General features: G+C 38.9%; 1 protein-coding gene and 1 long non-coding RNA gene across 6 annotated transcripts in view; one reads left to right on the forward strand and one right to left on the reverse strand.

Moving 5' to 3' along the window:
- Window positions 1-3,025: 3,025 nt before the first annotated feature.
- The window catches only part of LOC114877255 (unconventional myosin-XVIIIa), a 46,385-nt gene continuing 24,192 nt past the window's right edge, over window positions 3,026-25,218 (reverse strand). For 3 of the 5 annotated variants that reach the window (XM_029189587.2, XM_029189586.2, XM_029189588.2), the window contains 12 exons: window positions 24,997-25,155; window positions 24,701-24,916; window positions 10,885-11,013; window positions 10,258-10,401; window positions 9,799-9,888; window positions 6,752-7,111; window positions 6,504-6,658; window positions 5,745-5,868; window positions 4,866-5,633; window positions 4,526-4,789; window positions 4,085-4,422; window positions 3,026-3,942 (listed from right to left, as the gene is read on the reverse strand). In XM_029189587.2, the coding sequence (XP_029045420.1) occupies window positions 3,936-3,942; window positions 4,085-4,422; window positions 4,526-4,789; window positions 4,866-5,633; window positions 5,745-5,868; window positions 6,504-6,658; window positions 6,752-7,111; window positions 9,799-9,888; window positions 10,258-10,401; window positions 10,885-11,013; window positions 24,701-24,916; window positions 24,997-25,155 (2,754 nt within the window). In that variant the 3' untranslated portion in view covers window positions 3,026-3,935. Of the gene's footprint in view, window positions 3,943-4,084; window positions 4,423-4,525; window positions 4,790-4,865; window positions 5,634-5,744; window positions 5,869-6,503; window positions 6,659-6,751; window positions 7,112-7,273; window positions 8,448-9,798; window positions 9,889-10,257; window positions 10,402-10,884; window positions 11,014-11,862; window positions 13,726-24,700; window positions 24,917-24,996; window positions 25,156-25,218 lie in introns of those variants that run through there. The other 2 variants (XM_029189589.2, XM_029189590.2) reach the window with 2 other exon arrangements.
- On the forward strand, window positions 23,170-24,585 carry LOC114877277. Its single transcript, XR_003789541.2, has 2 exons — window positions 23,170-23,288; window positions 23,718-24,585. It is a non-coding gene; the product is annotated as an uncharacterized LOC114877277 (long non-coding RNA).

Here is a 25,218-nt window from a genome sequence, read left to right on the forward strand (position 1 = left end):
AGTATTCAGAAGAAGGATTCTTTCTTTTTCAATTCGTCTCGTTTGTACGGCTAACGAGCGGTCGTAGATGAGAATCAAAAGAATCTTATGAGAGGCAGAAATTCAAGAACGCTCGTACCGGCCGCCGGAAACGACGCGATTTAGCGAATAAAAGAGATAACGACCAGGCTGTGATTCACCTCAAAGGGCAACTTTAGTAAAAAAAAAAATAAAGACGTTCGTTTTGTTCCGCGTCTCTTGTTACGTCATTCGATTCTTCAGGATTTTACGTAATTTTTCGACTATTTGTACGCGGATTATAAAAGGCTACTTCCGGTTCGAAATGGACAGAAGAGTTTACGCTGTCCGACTGTCCATTATAATGCAACGAGTGTAAATAATCCGTGGATAAGAGAGGTTTAATCGTGGAACATTTGTATGGTAATTGTTTGATCGAATAATCGGAGGAAATTATTGTAAATAATGTGTTAATATGTTATAGGTACTATTAATAATGAATAAGTGTTGGAAGAACTAGTAATCTACGTTGTTGAATTATTGTACCAAACGCATTTAATTTTTGCATGAATTGTTAAGCAATAAATACGTCCTTAATTAATCAATCTTAATAAAATTTGTTTGTAAATATGTGACTCACCGAGATGAAGACCTTGGGGTTGTTGATAGTTGTCCACATTGTTGTTGAACTTGTTGATCCTCACCGAATCCATTTTGAATGACACAAAGATCCTGTAATAAAACCGAAAATATGAAAATTTGCATTTTAAAACGATAATTACAACAATCTAAATGTAAATACACGAGCAAATTTAAATGCAAATGCAGCGGGTATACTGTGCCAACTCTGGCATCGGTACCATAATAAAACAGTAAATAAATTATTGAGATACTGTTACTAAATGCATAATTATGCATAAATTCATGCCAGCAATTTACTATTATAATGAAATATTTGTGTTATTTAATTTTCAAGTAAACAGAGTGAAAATATTTTAGGTTAATTTTGACAGGTGGGGTGGATACACTTTTATAAACATATAAACACGTTATTACTTAACATTCAACAAATAATTATTGTATTTTATATGTTTATGAAATTGAATTGTTATGTTAAACAAAAGATCAAATTCTAACTTACTTGTTTTTAAGAAAAATCACCCGCGCGTGGAATCACTGACACTTGCCGCCCTTTTTGTATTTGAACTGCCCCTCTTGATAAGTCAACCTTCACATATCAACAATTAAAACGTAATTACTGTATAATTCTGACACTGATCTCTTAGAATATCGCGGAATTATATATTAATTAACTTAATGTACTGAAAATCGCATAAATTTAATAATTATCAACTTTTCTTAATTTTTCTACCAGTCGGTATCAAAACGATACCATTAGCGCCATCTAGCGGACAACTAAGGAAACACAAAAAAATAAAATTGCGTTTTTTGCAAAAATGAGCAACTTTTGAAACTTTTGAGTGGTAGAATATTATTCTACGGACTCAAATTAATAGAAATAATGTCTTTGTTACTTATTTAAAGCGCTCAAATAGAAAATAAAAAAATTAGCATTTTATGGACAGTGAAATACTAGCGCCGCGTAGCGGCGAAACGGTGGTACTAATCGGAGTATGCACTTCATATGTAACCCATGACTGCAGAAGCAAGATTCAATAAAATCAACGTTAATTAAGCATTGTTCTGTATAAAATTGATACGAGAAAATTCCTCAAACTCTACTCTCTCTAATGCAATCATAAAAGTTCACAGAATAATCCTCAATTTTGAGAAATTAATGAAAATTCGGGAGTATGCTACTCTGGTACGGAATGATATTATGGTTAGAAGAATCAATATTTACTAATTACCAGCAAACCAAATGTTATCAAAAATGATTAAAGAAACTAGTTTGGACCTTTCTCTTCATGATGCATGCATAAAGTGTTACAGATTGTTGCTGTGTGCGATGAAATTAATAAAAATTCAGAGGGTAGTTAATGCGACCGGTGACTATGCAATCGCTACAACAATTACTAATAACTCAATAATTACAAGGAAACTGCGCATAAAAGTTATATTAGAAAATTCCTCAGCCATTGTTCTTCAAGAATAAATTATGAAAGTGTAGTTTTTGTTAGTAATAAACGTGTAATTAGTGATTATCACGTCTATGTATTCTGTGTATCAGCGCGGTCACCTCTGCGCATGCGCCTACGATCAGACCACTGCGCAGCTGTTCTGCGCAGATTGCGCGGGGAAAGTTCGCGCATGCGCAGAAGTCGTGCCACCTCTTTGCATATCCTATTATCCTGATACCAGGAGTACAATTCGGACCGTAGTTTCCCCCACCCTGCCTACCCAGGAATCGTGCTACCTCTTTGCACATTCTACTATCCTGATACCAGGAGTACATTTCAAGCCGTAGGTTCCCCCACTCTACCGCCCCAGAAATCGTGCTACCTCTCTGCACATTCTGTTAGCCTATTATCAGGGGAGCTTTTTGAGCAAATGTAATCACTTGAGTTCATGAATTTTACACATTTCAGAGATGCATGAAATAAATTAACGATATAATTATTTATTAATCGCTGATCATCCACGTTGTTAATTCATATAAAATAAATTACTTAAACTTTGTACTATTTTATGAAAATATAAAAGATGAAATATATTAAAATTTTGAGAAATAAATATAAATATTTACACAGTATGTAGGGCAAAATGTAGATTCGAATTGAAATAGTAATTATAAATTACTGAAGACGTAGATTTCTATAAAATTGATATTAAAAATTAAAGGAAACCTTGATTTCTGTAATGCAATCATCAAAGTTTAGAAAATAGGTCAGAATTTTGGGAAAATAATGAAGATTAGAAAGCAGGTACTTGGCGAGAACAGAGTACCCATTTCTTTGCTAGATAATATCCTTGTTACTCTGAAGATTTGGTATTTTAAAGATATAGAAACACCTATTAAACTTTGTCTAAGAACAAGATGAGGATAAGAAGAAAACCAACACAGAAGTTAATTAAATAAGATATCTGCATTTTACAAAGCAATAAGTTACATGTGAATCCTTATAAGAAACCAAAGAACTGAGTCGTAGTCCGCGTCTTATGATACAAACTGTATAACCAATATGATTATTGGCTAGGTAGCGAAGTTTTAAAAAAGCGTAAAATGCTTTTCGCTTGTGAACAATTAAGATTCCCTGTTTTTTTGTTGTTTTTTTTTTTCAATACATCCACGTATACATTGCAATTGTGATCTATACGCCATTGTGAAAGCGATCATTTGGTAATCATATGCGTAAAATATGCACGCTTCGACGATATATAACATCGAGATGATTGATCTCCCTTGGAAGACTTGAACAACGACATTGTTCGTCGACGATAACTACACTGTCGGATTAAAGTAGCACCAAAACACGCGTTTATGAAGCAGAATACAAATAGCCACGACATCGACGTTTTCTAGAGACATTTATACAGTATTACAAACTTCGTCATCGCTTCGAGCAACAAGTAAAATTGAAGAATATAAAGAGAGAGTAAAGATTAGTACAAATTTCATTGATTTTGTTGGTCGCTTCGGTATAGGTCTCTGCTGAACGCAGTTAGTCCGTTTGATTTTCAAATTTCAATTTTGATTCGCTGTTTTGTCGCGCAAATAATGCTTCTTCTTTTTATTCGGCAGTGGCGATGATGTTCAGAAGAAACTAAGTCTATCAGTTTTGAACTAGCACATGGATTGTTTTTTTTTTTGGTATACCCCTTATTGCTCGTTTCATTTCTTCCGACTTGGCCGATCAACAATTATCCAGTGATGGGTCAGTGAACGATGCTTCGTCAGGGAGATTCTCGACGATGCGTTGATCAGTCGGTTTTTTGTCCTTGCTCTCGTCGGACTCGAGGTCCGACAACTGCTCGCATCAATCACTGGAAGGAAAAAGAGAAAGCCGTGTATATACAGTCATCTCGAAGAACTCTTTAAACTATATTATTCAAGAATAATTTAAAATGATCACACTTGATGGTCTAGCCTTGTATTCAAATTAATTGCCAAGGAATTCATTTATACCTATCGCTATTTTCAGTTGTTCCCTCCTCGCTACAATCCAAATCGAGTTCGCCTTGAATGGCGCTTTGCAAATCGTCGATTCGTTGAAGCGCCAATCTAAGATCGTCTCTAGCGACTTTGGTCTCTGCTTCAGCAGCCTCAAGGGACTTTTCTAATTCGCGACGAGCCCGTGTGGCTTCTTGTTCGCGTGCCAATGCAGAGCTAGCCTCTTCTCTCGCTTCGCGTAACGATCTTTGCAATCTCCTCGCCGCATCTTGAGCGGTCTGCTCCTTTGTCCTTAGTAATGCTGATTCAGTTTGCAGCTTTTCAACGTACTCCTTCAATCTTGCTATCTGCGTCTAAAATGAAATAAAGAGACGTTTGAAACATTTCTAATATAAAATATTCAAAGTAAATAATCATAAATGATTGTTTCTTAATTTAGAAAAATAATAGGTTTACCTCCAAGCGTGCTCTAGTAGTTTGCTCTAATTCCAGCTTACTCTCGAGCTCCTTGGCACGGAATTCCAATCGTCTCGTAGCAAGACTGTTTGCAGTAGGATCTCCAAGCTGTTCCACAGATTCCAAACGTTGAGTCAATTCTGAAAGTTGATCCTTCAGCGAGGATTTCTCCGCTTCCAGTGCGGCAATTTGTACCTGCGCCTCTTGTAACTGCGCCTGTTCTGCTGACACTTGTTGAACAGCTGCACGGTACTTCTTCAACACCTTTGATTAAGGAAGGAAAAAATTATTTAATTACATGGCAATCTGGGTGTTCAAATTTTAATTAAATGAAGCTTACTTCAGCAAGTTCTTCCTCGTTTTCTTCCAGTTGTGACAGTAATTCGGTTCGTTCGCGACTGGCTACGTTGGCACGTTCTTCCGCTTCAGAACGCTGCCGCAGTGCTTCCTCGAGAGAAGCTTGAGTCTCGTTTAATTCTTGTTCCAACGCTTGTTTCGCTTTAACCGCAGCAGCTCTTGCGCATTCAGCATCTTCTAATTGATTCTTCAGTTGTCGCAGGGCTGCCTTGCCTGTCGAGTCGCCTTTGGATCTTTCTAACATGGTCTGAGCATCTCTGAGCAGTGCTTTGGTCCTCTTTAGATCTCTCTTTAACCTATGCATAGTTTCAGCCTCCACGGCTCGTTCAGCTCGGTCCTGTTCTTCTATGGCCACCAAACGTCGTTCCAATTCGTGTTTCTCTCGGAGAAGTATCGTTCTCTCTTCGTGTTCATTTTCAAGCTGCGATTCCAGCGCTTTAACCTTCTTCAATGAATTACCACGCACATCCTCTAATTCCTCGTCCCTCTGTTGCAGTTCTTTACGCATTTCTTTGCGTTGCTGCTCGATGCTCATTTCAAGCCTCAATTTAGCTTGCTCAAGAAGCTGTACTTGTCCAGCAAGGTCATCGAGTTCCTCTTCTTGATCCTTTGTTCTCTTTTCTAGCTCGTGCTTGGCTTTCTTCAACTGTGCCACTTCCTCTTCCGTTTTACCACCGAATGTTAACTCTTCCAGTTCCTGGCTTAATGTTCGCAGCCTTTCTTCTTTCAATTCGATTTCTAATCTCGCATCCTGGATTCGAAAATCATAGACAAGTTAAAAATTGAATCATAGTAATCACTGATTTTCAAAATAATATTGTTCTCTGGAAATCAATCTATGAATAGAGAAACATATACTTACACTCAGATTTTGTTCTATGGTGAATTTTTCTGCGATTGCAATCTCCTTTTCTCTGGCAAGCCTTTCTCGTTGAGCTTTCTCTTGCCGGAGATCGTTCATCAGATTCTGCGTTTCCGAGTCGAATCTAATTAAACAAATTAAATTCATTTAAACATCGTTTGATATATTTATACTGCTTCGAGTTTTCTTAATATTCATTTTAAAAAATCTTAGAGTCGGGGCTAATTTATTTTAAAAAATGATTGAATAATCGATCTCCTCTTATTACAAACAATGTAGTTCTGGATTCAGGCTATCCGAGGCTCTATTTTTGAAATAGTCAATCACAGTTTATGCAGCCAGTGAAGCAGTGGCTGATGTTGTCCGACGCGCAAAATTACCAGCTTGGCAAACAGCCAAAAACACTTGTTGCCGCGAATGAGATGAGAATGAAACTACTCTTGATACTATGAAAATTCGGTGACTGCGAACAGAACTATCAAAGCAGTTCAAACTACTAGTTTCATAAGGTACACTAGCGCACAAGAAATGCAATCCATTGTTTCACTGTTAAAAAATAGTTCAGGTCATTAAGAGCGACAGGAAGTATTCTATTACATATATTCAACATTTGCCAAACTTTTTCAATCACTCTAGCTGGGCATACGTAAAAAACTGCCTAAAAATACATTCTACATAGCAGCGTTCAAGCAAATGGGGAAAAGTTACCCGGGATACTGGATAAAAAAAGAAAGCGTAAAAGTTTCAAATAGCACGCACTTGCGTTGCTTCTTCTCTAAAAGATTATTCCTGGCTGTTTGTTCTTCTAACAGCAGCCTCAGATCGTGCATTTCACCGTTCAATTTTTGTACACGACGTTTCCATTGTCCAACCACTTGACGCTGTTCTTCGACCTCTTCGTACGCGTCAGCTAACTAAAATATTAAGAATAGATATTTTAAATTAAAATAAATTATTCTTTTGACGGATACATGATTCAGGCAACCCTTTCGTAAGACTACGCGTACCTTCTTCTCTAATTGTTTCTTGAGTCCCACCAATTGTTCCAAGTCATCCTCGTGCTGTTGCGCCATCTTCCTCTTGGTGAACTCGAGTTCTCTCACAGCGTGCTCGTATCTCTGTTTGTAAACACCACCATCTTCGCCGTCCTCGGCATCAGAGGCAACGCCATTCAAATCGGCAGCTCTTGCATACAGAAGCTCCATTTCCAGCCGCTCTGTCGTTTGTTGAAGATTCTTGTTCGCCTCTGTCACATCCTGAAGTTCTCTTTCCAGTCGCAGACGTTCGGACGTCTCGGCGTCGATCCTCTCCGCTGCTAACGTCGACGTCGAATGCTCCTCTGCGAAGTCGGCGGTCATTTCGCTTAACTGGAACAAAAATATAATGGGAAAAAATGATAAAAAATCATCAGAGACATGGACAATTGATTTTTAAAAGTTACAGAAGTACAAATATGTGTTATGGATTTTCTATATTCTGACATTTTTTTAATTTATAAGAAACGACGACCATCGAACCAATTCTTATACCTCCCCTTGATCAACGCTGTCAGAGATGGTCCTGTCCTCAGAAGCATGCGACAAAGAACGCCTGGAGCAAGAGCTCTTCGCGACACTGTTCGACCTGCTATAATATTGATAACCACGGATCATAATGTTCGTAGCACTCTGACTCCTTCCCATACCACGTCCATCCTGCTGTCTAGGCATGGCCTGCAGGCTCAAATCGTCACCAGAATCGTCCCTGTGACCCAGACTCCTCCACTCCTCCATGATATGATCGGTCCTCTTCAAAAACTGTGCGATCTTCGAGGACAGATAGGAAGAGGCGGTCGAAGGTTCCATATGAGAAGCTGTCGGTCTGAAAGACTGTCTGACCCTCTGTCTTTCACAGCCCATGACGAAATTCAAGCTGGCATCGAATACGACTGGAGCTTGTTCCTTGACAGACATATCTTCCAGGGTGTCCATACTGGACAGGTTTTCCATGGGGTACATTCTTCTGGGTAGTATGGAGAAGTTTCCAGGTGAATCTAAGCTAGTGCGAGGTCTCGACGAGACGATGGACATGGACCTCGACCGATGAGACAAACTCGAGGAGAGGCTGCAAGGTGATGGACTTCTGGTCGAGCTGGGACCCAACATGTGTATCCTGCTAGCTGGTCTCCTCAATATGCACGGTGGTAACGGAGGTCTTTTCGTCAGATTCCTCGACTCCATGGATCTGGACAGACTGTCGCTCGAGTTGTTCATCAGCAGGTCCTCCAAGCTGGACGCGTCGTTGGAAGGCGACCTTGCCGTGGAGTACGTCGGTACAGACGGCATTTTGGATGGTTTCTCAAAGTACCGTTATTGATACAGGGATTCTGAACTGCCAACGTTCCTCATCATTGCCTACGATGTATCTTTTGCAACGCAGATCCATAACGATTCGATAAAAAGATCACTGCTGGTGGATGTTGATGGAGAGTCGGCGCCGTGGATGTTCAACGTGCTATTCCCATGGTCAGCGACGGAGATGCTCTCGGTTCTCTGGTCCGGGTCGGCTCGATCGGCCTGGCACGAGCATTTAATTGCGTAACATCGAACGACAACGCCCGTATCGAGAGGGAGTCGCGATGCAACTGCCTCTTCCTGGGTCAGCCGATGGACCTGGTGCCGGTGTACCGTCTGTTGGAGGAGACGGTCACCTCTGAGTTATTCTAAGGGAAACGGAGAGCGATGAAGACGGAAAAACGGAGCGAAGAGTAGGAGGGAGGTTCGTAGCACGGGCCAAGATTTTGGATCGACGCCAAATCTGACTTGTACGTAGCGAGAAAAGTGTTGGCCGAGCAGAGGAGCGGAGCAGGAAATGGTGAACAGAGAAAATCGCTCGAAAGGTCGAGCTGACTTAGAAAGCAACAGGTTCCTCGTACGAAGTTGTGATGGGATCCAAGTAGCTTCGAATTTGACTGAATGGTTTATTTATTTTGCTTAGGACTTAGGTCCGTGTGTCATTTAGAATAATAATAATGTTCCTCTCTATTAGCATTCATCTTTTACAATTTATTAATAACTTTATATCGATGAATGAATTGGGAAGGCTGGCTTGAAAGAGACAGTATCTTGAAATGATAACGGATGGCTTGGCTCAAGCGATGTCAAGGTCGTGCGGAGAGTTTTCATCAGACACTTGATGGGAAATCTCGGTCACTGGAACTTCTGCACGGTTATCGGTGCGGACGAGGTCGATGCTTCGTGATGCTTCGTCGAGCAGATTCATAAAGCGATAAACGCACGCTTGAAAACATGCTCCGTCTGGCACAGTTAACCCAATTGCGCGACACAACGTCACGCGTATCGTGACTAATAACTATAGCCAGGCGAACGATCCTGTTTAAACAAGTCTCTTCTTGTTTCTGGAAAAACGACTTCTTGCTTCTACATGCTTTGATGTTAACGATAATTGAGGAATCATTTTAGCTTGAGTATAATGATGTAATTATGCAATACAGTTCATTGATTCTGTTCATTTTATAAAAGTTCAAGCTTCAACTTGTGCAACTTTTATGTCATCAAATCATGTCAGACTTTTAAGTACAATGGTACCTGTATCTCTTAAAGAGAATACTTGCAAAAAAGGATTGCGATCATTAGAAGATATACTAGTTGAAACATCCCACTTTTTCTTGTACCACCTTTCTCTATTAGCAAGAAAAAGAGAGATACATCTCGTCCCAGTTGCGTGACCAGCATTGTATATGAAACCATATTATTTAAAAGTGTATTCACGTTGCACGAGGATTTACCGTGGCAAGCAAAGCAAGTTTAAGTAGAAATTAAGTGGTTTTGTCACTTAAGTCGTTCAAACCAATCAATCATATGGAAATTAGTGTCTTGATAAACGATGTTCTCCTTTCGATAATCTTGAAATTACCTTGATACGATGGAATGATTTAAATAGATCAACTAGGATTTATATACTTTTACCTAATTAAATGCTGATAGGAAAATAATAATCAGAGTTTAGTAGAAGAAAGTAGTAAATTGGTATCTTATTTTATGGTTTTACATACCTTAGCTTCTAGTTTGTCGTTGTCGTGTTTCAGATGATTCCGTTCCTGTTCCAATCTCTCCAACTTTGTTCTGAGAATTTCAAGCTCTTCCTGTTAGCAAAAATGTAACAATTAATTTAACAATACACATTTATATTTAGCACAATATCATTTTTTGGCCTCCTTACAATTTGCAAATTCTAACAAACTTTGTATATTAGTATCCTTTACTCTATTTCTATAAATAAATCATCTGAAACCTGATTATATTACAAAGAGAATTTCTGTTTAGAAATATAAAATCACAAAGATCGTTGATCCTTTCAATTATTCAATTCCCTCTACCTTCCATTCATCGTTGGAGAATATCTAACATCTGTTTCTCGATTTCTAGAATCAATTACATTAATCCAGGTTTCTCTTCCAAGGTCTCATAATAGAAAATCATTAGTATGTAAGAATAAATAGCTATGTTCTCACCGTCTTTGCCTTTAACTGATCCTCAGTCCGATGAACGTTCAATAAAGGTGCAACTTTCACGTATAATCTCCACCATGGCCATTCTCTTACGGACATCCACTTCCTTACGTTCCTCTGGATACATCTGACTGCCAGATCTTGCAACTGAAATTCGCAACAGATAATGTTATTCATATGTGTACATCTCTTTTTACTGTTCAGATAAATTTACTCGAAAATAGAAACAGTTGACCTGAATAGAATACCTGATGTGTTTATATGTTTATATCATATTGAAGTATGCTAAACGCTTTTGTAATATGCAAAATAACAGAGAGAATGATTTAAAGGCATAAATATGGAATGAAACCCTGAATTTTTTTATTTGTACATTTGTAAAATTACCATTTTAATTATTTTGAAAATTATAACAATTAGAAGAATACCTTTCAAATAAAATGTACTCTGTATGGAAGGAACTATTATGCGACGATAACATGATTCTTTGTGGATATAACACTAGGATAAAAGATAAACATGGAGTATAAAAGAAGTTGGCTCGAAATTTCTCAGGATGAGTGAAAACTACCGTACGAGCTGGCAAGTGAAGGTGCACTTTTACAAAGGCAAGAAGATGTCATGACATACTTTCAGAGTGTTGAGTTTACGACGTGCCAGATAACCCCTGCACCTTGCCTGAAGAAGAATAATGTGTCCAGTCAGCTTCTCGTCTCTTTGGGCCTCCAATCGCTCCAGGGTGCCGGATCTGAAAAATATCTGTTGACAAAAAAACAAAAACACAAAGAACCAACAGATTAATTCACTTCCTTCAAACGAATGCCTGTAATGATTAAAATGATCATTATAGTTGTAACTTTCATATCAGCAAGAATTATAAGTTATTATTTTCCTAGCAAAATTTCTTAAAGGTTTCCAGCTTCTAATTAACAGTCACTTGGGGCGTGTTGAAAAAGTAATTACCAGCAAGGATTCACGTTCCTTGTTCTTTAACGAGTTACTTAGTCAGAGTTATATTTAAATGGTATACCGACAATAATGAATTCCATTAGATTTAATTAAACACGTGCGAATGTGACTGTGCGTATATATTAGAAGCCGCAAGGAGAATAGAAAAACGAACGGAGATATCCCTGACACGATTTTCATGATTACATTCAGCGTGAAGAATGTTATGGTATAAAAAGTACTCTCCCCGGCGTTTAATTAAATAATGAAACATCAAAGGTTTTAATAACAATTCTTAGTTGATTTAACTTTTGATACTCGAGTAATTTATAAAATTCCATTAACAGCATTTCTCTAATAGACAATTTAACTACAAAAAAAAAAAATAAAGAGAAGCTGGTGCAGATGTTTGATCTCATTTCGTGCAACTGGCGTAATTGCATCCACTTTAGATACTTGATACCTAAACACTTTCATAACGTTACAAGAATTATTTCAATCCTTCCTCTTTCTAAAAGTATCATGAAACATTAGAATTAACTTAGCCAGGTACACCAGAATTCAATGTCAATGACCCTTGCAATATCGAACGCCTTAAATTAGCAATCATTCTATAGACATCTAACTAGAAAATACAAGAGCGATGATTACGTGACGGACCTGTCGTCCATCCTCGAAGGTCCTGCAAGCATTCCTCTGGTTTTTCTCCGCGACTTTCGCGTTCTCTCCTTTGCAACTATCGATACTGCTGGCACCACTGGAAGTCGAGACACTGTTTCGAACAACGACGGTCTTCTTCTCCGATTCCAGTCTATTGATCGGCGAATCGAACACGCCGATACCGTTCCTCTCGAAAAATCGTTCCTTCCCAAAATCTCGAGTCTCGCTCTGAACGTTCTCCTTCCATTCAACTTCGTTCTCGTTACTCATGTGCCCGCTATCCTCGGAGCAATTCCCATCAGAAGTGTATCCATTGTAATCGTTCAAACTTTTAACGTCGACGTTCTTCTTCAGGCTGGTCACGGACTCTATGGTCGGAGTAACATCCTGAGTGGATCTTGTTTTGATCCAAGGATCCTTCACCTCTTTGGTCGCCTCTGCGTTCTTGCAATTAAAGAAGTTCACCAGATGCTCGATCTCCTTCGCTCTTTTACCCACAGACTGTGCTCTCTTAATTTCCTGTTTAATCTCCTCGTTCCTCTGACAAACAGTCTTCAAAGTATCCACGTTTGGAACAGGTGTTTGATCCTTGATCAACGATCCCTTAGCCTGTTTCTCCCAGTTCTTTTTAAGTTCTTGAATACTAGAGCTTTCTTTCTTCTTCTTCGATTCCTCGATAACACTTTGCCTGATACTCGGCTCGTATTCCACCCTGATCACCGCTTTCTTCTCTTCTGAATTGTTCTTCTCGTCGCTCTCTTTCTGATCCTTGCTAGGTGGATCTTCGATCTTGATCACAGTTGCGTGATACTGCTTCCCGGTAGATCTATCGTCCTCGTAGGTAGTTCTACGAGGTGGAGCAGAATCCACGCAATCGGTCGACGCAGTTTGCTCCTCGTCGTCGTCGTCGTCCAATTGAGCCATCAGTCTGGCGACACGCTCTTCGAGATTGCTGCTGTACCCTCGAGCAGGTTCGCGCCGATTTACCGGGGAATAACCGAACGCCTCGCGACAATTTTCGTAGATCCGCTCGTCCATCGAGCGATCAAGATCGATGTCGTTGTCCAATGGTATAGGAAGGATCGTCGGCTCGACGGCTCGATCTACCTGCGATAGATCGGCCAGAGATCGACCTATTCGGTTTCTATGGGTCAGAAGTGGTATCTTGCTCGGTCTTGAGGAGACTCCGAGGTTTCTTCTACTCGGAGGTTCGTTCCTCGGGATCGATTGCACGCTCCACAGGCTGGTAGATCTGTTGATGGATTTACCTCGAGGGATCTCCTGTCTCTTCTCGACGATCGTCTGCGAGGACGTCCGGAAGTGTTGATCCTCGGGACGAGCTCTTATAGAGACGCAGCTCAGGCTGACCGAACGATCCAGAGTTGCCTTCTTCTTCAGGGTCTCCGGTTTCTTCGGCGGCTTCGTAGGCGCGTACGACAATCCCTTCTTCAACAACGCTCTGTCCTCGAGAATCGTGCACGAGGTTGTTTTGCAAAGGGTCCTCGGGTTTTGTTTCTTCTCATTTTTGAAAATCACCGGCGACGATTTAGTTTCTGCAACGGGGCGACGTGGCTTGCTCGAACAGGAAGCACTCTTCTTGCCTGGCTCCGAGGAAAAACCGACGCGTGTACTGGTATGGTCATTAGAAGAGATCCTGCTGGACGTCTTCATGGTAACCGTGCTTTTTGCCGGTCGGCTTGTAGACTTGTTCGCCAGAGTAGATCTGCTCTGCTCGGGTACGGGCTGCTTCTTTGGAAGCGACAGAGGTTTCGATACGTTCGGGCTGCTTCTTGCCTTGACAAGTCGAGGACCAACGTTCGTTGGCCATCTCGTTACGTTCTCCAGCATCGTGGCTGTTGTTGTTTATTGGAAATCAACGAAGAAGAAAATATTAAACGTTTGAATCCTAGAAGGAGAATCTTCCTATCGATTCGATCAGTTGACGGTGGTCCTTATCTCGTCTTCCTCTTCAACGCTGATCTGGAACGGCATCTTTCTCGATCCACCGGCTGTTGTCATCGGCTAACTTCACTTCCGGCCCTTCGTCTCGCGCACACGCTTCCTGCATTCGCGTTCAGCAATGGACCTTCAGTGGGCTTCCTCTTGCACGGTGGAGAACGAGCCGCGACTAAGTACCGTAAAAGCCGCGTAAAAGTGGACGTGCATTTTATGGTCGAGGATAGAAGGAGGAAGAGACAGTTCGGTGGGAGTGAAAGGAAGGTACGGGGAGGGATAAAATGGCGGGAGAAAGGGAAGAGAGAAAGAGAGAGAAAGTTGAAGGTGATTAGGAATGAAGAGAGAAGATGAGTCTCGAGGAGAGAAAGACGGGAATATTATCTTCGCAGCTTCTTGCAACGCGGATAGATAGAACCGTTTAGTGGTTTATCATTTTCATTGAAGGAAGCCGTTTCTCTCAAACGGAAATAAAATCGAGCCGGTTATCGTAACGGATAACGCGGGACCACCAACCGTAACGACGGGACCTTGAATTTATTTCCATGGAATTTTGAAATATTACAGACACCAGAGAGGCGTCGATAAATAATTTACCATTTTATTTTTATTTAAAACGAAAAAAGAACGTTTACTTTATTTTTGAATTTTCTACTGCAGGTACCATTTTATAAACTCTGTTTCGTCTACTTTGCCTAATGAAATCTTCTATTGTTTCAGGGCTATGATTCGGCCCATTTGCATGGGACATTCCATGGTTATTACGGCTGCCCATAATGGAACGGCAGGTTTACTGTACAATAACGATCGACATCGTCCAAGCAGCAAGTCCTGTTACGACACGGACTTTCTATCGTTAAACCAAAACGGTCCAATTGGTCGTTGGCCGGATGTGTAGAGGCCGATCGAACGGGCATCCTTTATGATTGCCCATTGAAAGGTATCCGTCGAGCAAACGCTTTCGTCGGGTTAATTCAAGCGAGAGATAATCACGAAGAAAGCACCCGAGCAGTCCGCTACTTCCAGCTCGATCCGTATTTACCGTTATCGAACTTAAAAGGTACCATAGACTATCCTTCTCTCTCTTCGATTAATTGAGAAATCGGCTGATTACCTTGTACATTTTTAATAATCGGTACTCACTCGCGGCTCGTTACGAAAATTAACTAATTAATTTTCTACCTACCTAAATTCAGCGTTCGTAACGTTATCTCGAGGCACTTATCTTACACGGAATCATCTGACACATCGTTTTTTCAATGATTTCAACCCTTTCGTCTGCACTGGTTAACGGAAAATAGAAGAGAAAAAAGAAAAAAACGAAGATATCCGGCAGGGAGGTATCGGTTTGGAAAGTTTTTCGGTGGCGCACGTTGTCTCAAATGAAATGTAAATGGAACGAAACGAAAGTGAACACACCGGCGAAAAAAGAGTTTCTAACAGAGAACAACACGACTTCCACGATGGCCCTGATCGGAATCGAGACCAACCGCGAACTGACTGCCACCGAGTGCAGAAAACTTTGTACGAGTCAGGTGCAAGTTCCTGTCCCTCCCTTCCACCTGTAACTCGACCCTCCTCTCTCCTTCCCTTCTTCCTCTTTCGCTTGCTCGGACAGTTTATTCCCTTTTACATGGACCATTCTTAAGGTACACCGTAGGCTTCCCTCAAGTAAAATGGTTAAATAGGGGAAGGACTCCCCTTGAAATAGAAGAACCAATTCTGATTCTAAATTAATATTTTCCAAATTAGAATTTTTGTTTCATTCAATCACTCGTGTGTTGTTTAAAAATTTAATGTTACTTCGATTAGTAAGGGATGTTAGATTTTATAATGCAATTTTGAATGGGACAATATTGCTGTTAAAATTGTTATCTTTGGAACGAAATTTCAACTGCAAGGGTGTGTATGTATTCAAGGCTCGAATCAAGCGAGGAAAAGTCGGTCGAGATCGAGTTGAGGTCCCGAAAGTTTCATACTACGTACGAATACTGAATCCCCACGAAAAAGTATCACACATATTCAAAAAATCAATTTTTAAACGATCGAACTACTTCGTAGCATGAGTAATTAAAAATTTCTTCGTCAATTTGTCAAGTAAAAGTCTTTTTTTTTTATTATCGTATTTAAATTAATAAGGCAATCAGTGTTTTCGATGTAACCACTCACCGTTGCATCGTTAAACAGAGAAATTTTAATGCTTTCCTTGAATACGAGCAATCAAACCTTAGTACCTGCTGGTCAGGTAAAATCGGTACCTGGATTACTTTGATCGCACTTCGTCCAATGAAGCATGAATCTCAGGTATACGTTTACCTGAGTCCTTTCTACAGTAACATAGAAATAGAAATGTATGCAAAGATAGTCAGAAAAAGAGTAACGAAGAGATGGCTAATTTCTATTTAATAAACAAGTTATTTTAGATACCATTTTGCTGTTTCTTTATTAGAAATTACTGTGATTGGTATTTTACGAGGGTGGACTGAGGTGTTTCATCCTTGTTCAATTAATTAATTTAAAAGTGGGTAAACCGGTTTTGGATAGTTAGAGGAGACTACATTGAAAAGTAATTAAAGCTAAACATATCTACCTTTCTGTTTTGCTTTTATTAATTTATGCCGATTCGCTGCTTTCTTCTTTTTTTTTCTATCTTTTTTTTTAATATAAAAGGCTGATAAATGATTTTATTTCGGGTCATTTAATAACGCGTCTTAAAATAAATTCAGCGACCTATAGTGTACAGTAACCTAACCGATTTGCAACGGAAGTAAACCTGCTCGAATAGGAAGTACCGTTGGTGGTCTTATTCGCGTCTGACCCTGTGCAAACAATAAGTAACTATCCGATAACTTGTTTACGAAAGTTCGACCATTGCTTCACCATCGGTGTCAAAAAAATATAATGAACGATTTATAGTCCAAGTGCACTGTAGAGAAAGGGTTAACCAACAGAAGTCACGATTTGAATATGTAAAAGACACTCTTTTTTTTTTTTTAACGACGTACGGTTACGTCGAGGGTGGCGGCGCTTACAGTTGTTGCATAATGAATGAATTAGTATTCTTGTTGGTGGAGATACGAGCGAAAAAGAATTACAATGAATTGATGCACTGAACGTGATCCAATCTTCCTCTGTAATTTAAAGAATTCCAGAGAAAATGCATGAAGGATTGCTTGATTCAAGTACCAACTTCGAGGCAATGTAAATGAAAGGGTTAATTACAAGAATTTTAATATTCGTAGCTTTTATCATTTTCTTCTTAAGATTTAAATTAATCTCAAGTTAAATGAAATTTCTAAAACTCACGATAGAAGAAACAAACTCCTGTCAAGATTCTATCATCGTCGGTTACTTCTATAATTTCTATCTGCAGAAAAAAGAAATTAATTTAACATTTTCACTCCGTAATAACATCGACGATATTCATACACCGCCTTCGACGGGTTAATCTTTTTTTTTTCAAAGCTTCAAGCAAACCACGAAGACAGAAGCATCTGTTTGTCAGACCAACTTTCTCTCACTGACCATAAGTATCTTTCTTGTTCCTCATTTTACAAATGAGTTCTAGCAAGTGTCTTTCAACCATTGCGATTGCCTGCCACTGTAACCTGAAGACGAGCAACGTAATATATTCAAGATATCAGTCGATTAAACTCGTACACTGAATCATTTATCAAATCTATCCTGCGCTAATGGATTTATAGATTCATTCTATTTCAATAATGTAAAAAGAAGATTTCCTCGAATGAATGAAATTTATTAATGCTACTTGAAATTTTTTCAAATTTCTTTCAATTATTAGACTATGATGATAATTGCTTAGCACCCTGTGTAGCTGCACTGAATTCTTCAATAATGAACTGTAATGAGTACAATGACCATAAAAGTATCTTGGATCGCGTTCCTGGCCATTTATATCAACAGCAGATGAAAGTAATCATAATGTTGCATCTAGGAATTAACCTATCGTCAGATGAGACCGTTTTCCCATACCATTACGTGTAACGTTAATTGCTATGCGTTAATAGGCAAATCAGCTGTAAATGATACGCTCGGAAAACGTAGGAAAGAACACGGTACAGGAAATCGTGAATAGAAATACTGATCGTTCGTTAACCCTTGGGTGGCGGACCATGGAGAGAGCCTCAATTTTAATATAATTCTGTGTCAAGGGTTAACTTGCTATGTATTTTAAAATTTCAATCCTATTAAAAATAATACTTTTCTTCTAATAATCAGAGCTCCAACTTAACAAATGATAAATCTAGGAAATGGCAAATATAATTCTGTGTCAAGGGTTAACTTGCTATGTATTTTAAAATTTCAATCCTATTAAAAATAATACTTTTCTTCTAATAATCAGAGCTCCAACTTAACAAATGATAAATCTAGGAAATGGCAAATATAATTCTGTATCAAGGATTAACTCGCTATGTATTTTAAAATTTTGATCCTATTAAAAATAGTACTTTTCTTCTGATAATTAGAGATCCAATTTGACAAATGATAAATCTAGGAAATGGCAAATGGAAGAAAAACAATGACGAATAAAATTTTAAGGTCGATCCCAGTGAATGAACGACGCGTATCTGTCGATGCAGCTTTCGGAGCGTTCGCGATGGACGTTTTTGGGTCACCCGGTGTATCGTTCGTGCAAGTCGCCACGGAAATTTCGCGGGTCTCCGCGAAAGCGAGGTCGCGGGGCCGTTCCTCCCGTACGCATAGAAAAGACCCGGTGTGTTCGGTGCCGATCGATAGATCTCGCAGAGATGGCAGCTGCATCGAGAAATTGGAAGCCACCAGGAGGACGCCGTTCGAAAGCTGCCGCCGGGAATGTCCGCTGGCCTACTGACGAACAGGAGAAAGGAGATGACATGGGAGGAGATACGGGAGAGCATCGGTAAGGAGAAAAGACCGCTGGCCGCATTATGAAATCGCGATATTCTTTTTCACATTAAGGAACATACCCGATGCGTTTTAATTGCTTCAGCTTTATTACCCTTCCTATGCCATCCAACTCTTTTCCGTCGAATTTTGTTCAATATAAAATTGGATTCTACTCTTTCTTTCTATAGAGATAAAAAATACCATCGATAAAAATATTCCTTAATAATTCAAAAATTTCAACATTTTCGCAAAGGAAAATGTTCAGAATCACCCCAGCTACCACCCCCTTGAAGGGCTGATACTCTTTCTGGGACGCCCTGTATAAAGGGTGCAAGTAAAATTGAATACTACAGAAGAGTGATATAGGAAGAAAGTTACACTGACCATTCGATGGAATTAAGAAATCATTTATCGAAAACCACTTTCACCCAATGAAACTACCAGCAAATTGATCGTTTAACAGAGACACTAATAACGTGTTTGACATTGGTCAATAGAAAATATGTGCGAAATCCACTGGCGTAACTAGGTGGACACCAAGAAATCATTGAAGTTATAAAATTTTTCTTTAACGAAAACAAATATTTGAGCTGAAATGCAATATGCGATATAACTGAATATTTATACGTGAAATTGAAATAGGTAATAATAATTGACTTTTCTAGTTAACAGGTTCGCATATGTACGCTTTGTTTAATCACCCTAAGCCCGCATATATTTTCTGTGTCTCTGCATTGACGCTTTCTCTTAAAACATCATATCTTTATGTCAACACTCTTTTTTATTTAATACCATCATAAATTCAAACAATGCTAATATTTACATTGACTCTAGTTTCACTTAACACGTTACTTGTTTCAACATTCCCTGCATATTCTTTTCAAACACCACATAAAATTGAAAATTTCAGAAAAGATAATGAAAATTAATATTTTTTAAATTATAGAAAAATTCGAAAACAACATAGTCTATAATTGGTGCCAGTTATTAAATAAACCTCTCTGCTTCAGATTCTAATTGAATCGTTTGAATTCCGTGTTCTCACCTTTCTCTATTTTCACTATCTAGATTATGTTTCGATGGCACATACACAGTGTGGCTCTAATAATCAATCAAACGTTACGCATCATCAGTTAATAAAATAAAGAAACAAGAAGCTTTTCCTCCCACCTTGTTTATAATATTCAATTATCAAAACCACGATTTCCTCCTGAAACCTCGAGACATTGCAGTCCCTAAACGGGTATCAAATTAGAGTACCGGACGAACGCACGCGGGGGTCGTTCAATTAATTAACGCGCCTTCGTTAAGTTCGCTGCGGGAGAGGCGAGGAAAAATTACAAGAAGAGGACTCCTCTTCTCGCGAGCAATTAAACCGCGAGGTTTGAACGAAGTATCTAACCCGAAGAACAAAGTCGACGCAACAGAAAGGCACCGCGGTTCTACAACGCATCCGCTTCCGCAACTAAGGAACGACGTGTGAGAAGTTCATTGTACGAAGTTCTACTGCTTCTTGCACGAACGCAGAGGGTTCTTTGATCCTCGTATCTCGTTATCCCCGGATCTTCTTCAGCTGGTTAACGTTCGTTTCATTCCACTGGCGACTATGTTTTTAAAGTCAGTGAAAGAACACCGGAGGAACATTTTATTGCCAATTACTGTTAGAAATAAAATGACTTATGGTGATTATCCTGTTGGATGCAAGGACGCTCGGGATCATTCGCTTCGTAAGTAACCGCCAGTTTACTCGCGCCTTCCCTCCAGTCTCCGCAGGATCTTTAAGCGCTTCGCGATGATGTTCGTTTTACCTGACGGATTAGCGGATGCCATTTCTCTAGAAATTTTATAGAGTTTCCTTGAACGTAACAGCCGGTAAATGCGAAACATCCATCTCGCTCGCGCTCGTCTACGACCTACTCCGAAGCCGAGCCGACAGTCGGCGCCGAGGAACAGGTACCTCCCTCTCGAAGTGTCGCGAAAGCGGAAGCTCCATCAGATCAGGAATGACTCTTTTTTAGTGTCAGGAATTCTTGCAGCAAATAGACCGATGTGTGATTAATGAGGTGGACAGATGGATAGACACAGACTGCCGGAAGTGCGAGGGTACGGAGAGTTTTTGCATCGAACAGGGTAGGCTTCCCTTCAGGAAAATAGAAGATCCCTCCATCGGGCCTGATACTCGGTTATTTAATATCCGATGCTTTTATGAAGTTCTCTCGATGCACCGACTTCGCCGAGATGTCTAACATCAGTTGCTTCCATTTCTTTCATTCTGTTTCCTCGTTTTTAGCATACTTTATATTTTCTTGCGCTTTGCAGCTGTCTCGTGACAAACCGAGAATTATTCAAGCATGCTCTGCGGAGACATCAAACCATGTCCCTCGAAGAAGTTGAGGAAATGTTCCTCGCATTCCATTTTATTATACTATATTATGCTCTTCTTTGATGGTTCAACTTCGTCAGATCTTCAAGGTTTGAAATAGATAGTCGTATCTGCATAATAACAATTAACACGGGCGTGATCTTAGTAGTTCCGTGATCTCGATCACGATCTAGCTAGTCACGTGTTCGTCGTGCGAACCTGACCTAGCTTGTTAAGACAGTTAAATTAAAACTCGTCGCGTTTCTCCATTACCATCCTGCTGATGAATAGTCGAAACGTACGGGGCATTAACAGAACGTGGAAAACCGATTCGCCGAGCAAAATACACTGGCAAACTGGAAAATTCCACGTCTGGTTAGGAATTAGTTAAAATGCAATCTCGGACACGTTTTCCGAGCCGACCATCGAGAAGTCATTACCGTTTCTTCTTACCACCCTCCCACTTTTTTTTTTATTATTCCGTACATTTGCGTTGGTTCGTTACGTAAACCTTCTTAACGACACATTCCGTAATGTTTTCACCGTTCTCCTTTTTTGCATTTATTTACGAGCCGTTTTTCTTACGCGACTTGTATGGGAAACTTGTCTGTTTTATATAGAACCGATGACGCTTTTAGTATTCTCTGAGATCGGAATAATATGTAATAAAGAGATTATTCAATTCTTTTAAGCATTTAAAAAATGCTTTAATTTTGTTTAAGGTAACAGGGCTACACATCTTTTGACAGAAGAGAAAGTACGATCGAGATCACGAAAGTCATCTCGACTGGGAAAGTTTATGATACTGCATTATAAAAAATTGAATTCGTGCAAAACAGAGGAAAGACAGATGACCAGTCCGATCGTTAATAATATAGAACATTAACTGCTCTAATAAAAAGAGTCGTATCCTCTAATAACCCATATTGTCGTTAATAAACCACTGGACAAACGTTAAAGCTTCCAATAGTTCTAAATGGATTTTAGCACGGACGGGCTATTCGTGGCGCCAGGTATTGATTAGTGGAATCGAACAGCGAATTATTTGCGATGCTAGACACGCACGAATCGCAGGCACACACGATCAACGGTCACATTTCCGCTGTGGAAACCTTACTCCGGATATTTCGGGACTCGAGATTTCGGGACTCCTGGCTGCACGTTTAAACAGAAGCGATCGTATTCAAATAACCCTATGTTCCCGTTATCGATTATACAGGGTGTATAAAAAAAAAATCATTCATACAAAAAATAAGTCGAAAATATAGCAAATGGTTGTGTACTAAATGGCCCATTTCGAAACACCAGAAGTTTGATTACATCGTACAACATTGTTCGTTGCAATCCACGACCAGTCATTCCGTATTAACAGTATCGATAAAGCATTTATATGGTCATTTAAAGGAAACTTTAAGCTACAAATTGATGTATCATAAGTGCTATTTTGTAATACTTTTATGTCATCAAATTGCCTCAGAATTTTAATGTTTCGAAATTGGCCATTTAATGAATTTCGTAGGAATTCAATTAATCCTAATATAACATTCTAAAAATATAGCATATCTCAGAAAAAGGCAGAAGAAATGTTGAAGTAACAATTTTGATAGCGACATTAAGTACTCTCACAGTACTTTCTATTTAACGTGTCATCTTCGATCTGTCATGTCAATTGAAAGTTTTCCGCGTGGCATTCGTAAAACTCGCTTCAATCGTGCTTTCAAAGCGTTCGCAGATATTTATGATATACTTTCTAAATTTATTCTGCTGAGAACCGTTTCTACTTAGAGATTCAATGGCTGTTTAACCGACTCGAACGAATGCTCACTCACATGTCTCCTAGGAACATTTAAAACCTGCACACAATTCAATTTGACGAGTAAAAGATACACCGGTGGATAAACTGGAAAGTCTGTAATGATTATGATAAGTGTACAACCAATTTTGTATAATATACACTGTCCTCCTTTGAAATCAGCACATTTACATTACCAGTGAACTGTTCAATGTGTGAAAGAAAAATGAATATATTTCTAATCTATGTCAAAGATTATCGGAATTCATGAATAAATAATTGTACAAAAAAAATGAACGATTTGCTGGTTGAAAGTTGGAATTGGCACACAGAATGTCTCTTGTAGAAACGAAGATAAAATGGAAAATAGACGAGTATATATAATGTGTAACTGTCATGCAATCGATGATGACCGTTTCCAACAGTAAATACGTAAGTCGTACTATTGAAAACGAAAACGAAATGCTACGTTACGCTTCGTTAACTGTAGATTATTTCATTCGATTTAAACGTGTAAACATAAATCTTCGAACTCTTCAATTTTCTCTTTCTATCCGCTAATATTCTCTTTTCTACTTTTTTCATTTTCATTACCTACATTTTAAACTATTTCTTCAATTATAAAATATATATTGAGAAGAATCTAATTTGCAATGCCAGTCACAGATGACCCTCATTCAAGGTGTTAAAAAATGATATTTCATTCTGATGAATCCTTACTAAAATTGAGAGTGTCAAAATTAGTATAATTTACCCTGTTTCTGTTTTTATAATAATCCTCCCTGCATTCTATCACGATGAACATCGTACATCAGTAAATGGATGGTTTTCATTTAAAATGAGTAATGATATTACCTATAGGATGACCTGATAAAAGAGAAGAACGGGTAAAAAGAAAAGAGACGTACATACGAGCAAGGTGAAACACTTTCGTGATGAAAAGGCCCCGAGGAACATGAGTTCTGCGAACAAGGAGAGGTTCTGAAGAGTGCAACGATTTCTATGTGGGCCACGAGAAAGTTACTAGCGCGTGTCGCTTTTTTTATTCTTTTTCGAAAGAAAGAGATATTTGACCCTTTTGCACTTTCGCGGTCAAACAAAATCGCGCGTGGACCTGCAGCCTCGAATTCATTTTCGCGACGAAAATCAACCACCATCAGAATAGGAAGAAAAGAATAAGATCTATTTTTAATCCTTTCGCTGCTGAAGAAGATTGTTATTGCCCAATGGAAAATGTTCACATTTTAAAAATGCCAATTATTAAGAACAAGAGTAATTAATTTTCAAATTTCAAATTTCAATCTTTCAATCTGCAATTTTACATTAGTAAAGTGATCCTTCAAAGGAGAAGTTCAAAAGTATAGTACTCGATCGGATGCGCTACATTGAATTGCGGAAGTGCAGAACACCTGTGGCTGCCGGCGATATTGAATAACATATTGATATTTAAAACCAACATTGCAACTGGTTTGTGTACATGTATTATGTGGGCTCTTCGTTTCAGTTGTAATGTGAATATACGAAGAGATTTTTAAGAAAGTTTAGAAGAAAGTGAAAGCACTTCTCTTAAAGTGAAATGGACGTATTGGAAATTTAAGACATGATTATATTGGGAGATATGTGAATTGATTAGCTATAGGATAATAAATCCACTATAAAATTTGCTAGGATATAAAGAAATTCAAATAAAATGTCCGATTTCTTAAAATAAAAATATAGTAATTGCAAATTTCAAGTATTAACTTATTTCACATTTTTACCAATTTTAATTCATAAACTCTGTATGAAAGTTACACTGTCTTCCAAAATGAAATTATATTCAGTACATGAACATGCAGACTTACCTGACTTTGACCAACTCGATACAAAGCTGGATCGACGTCGATGGTAAGCATCATATCTTCAACAGCACGACGTTCATCGGCTACAGGACTACCTGGTCGAGCATTAACGTCGCTTGACAGCAAACTAAATCGTCTTCTGAATTCGCTTACAGCCATATATTTAGGGAAACCGACCTTATGCAGCCGAACAGCGTCAATTATTTGACTACCACGAATCTGCAACAAAAATGAAAGAAATTTTTTAGTACAACAGGTACTATTTAATATAACTAAATAACTCAAAGAAAAATATTTACCTGTGACCGCAAAAGGGGTACATTGATAACGCTATCCTCGCTTTGATTCGACTTTACGGATAACAGACTCTTATTATCGGTGCACCCGGCGTTGTGTTGCGGAAGTATACAATGGATGAATTTAACTCGCGTTCTACGCAAAGTTTCAATGAGTCCATCCTGTAAATAATGATATCATCTTATTTATTTTTAAAGAGCAAATATTAGCGAATTAAAAAAAAA

The sequence above is a fragment of the Osmia bicornis genome, chromosome 10 (assembly GCF_907164935.1).
Source record: "Osmia bicornis bicornis chromosome 10, iOsmBic2.1, whole genome shotgun sequence".
Lineage (NCBI taxonomy): Eukaryota > Metazoa > Arthropoda > Insecta > Hymenoptera > Megachilidae > Osmia > Osmia bicornis.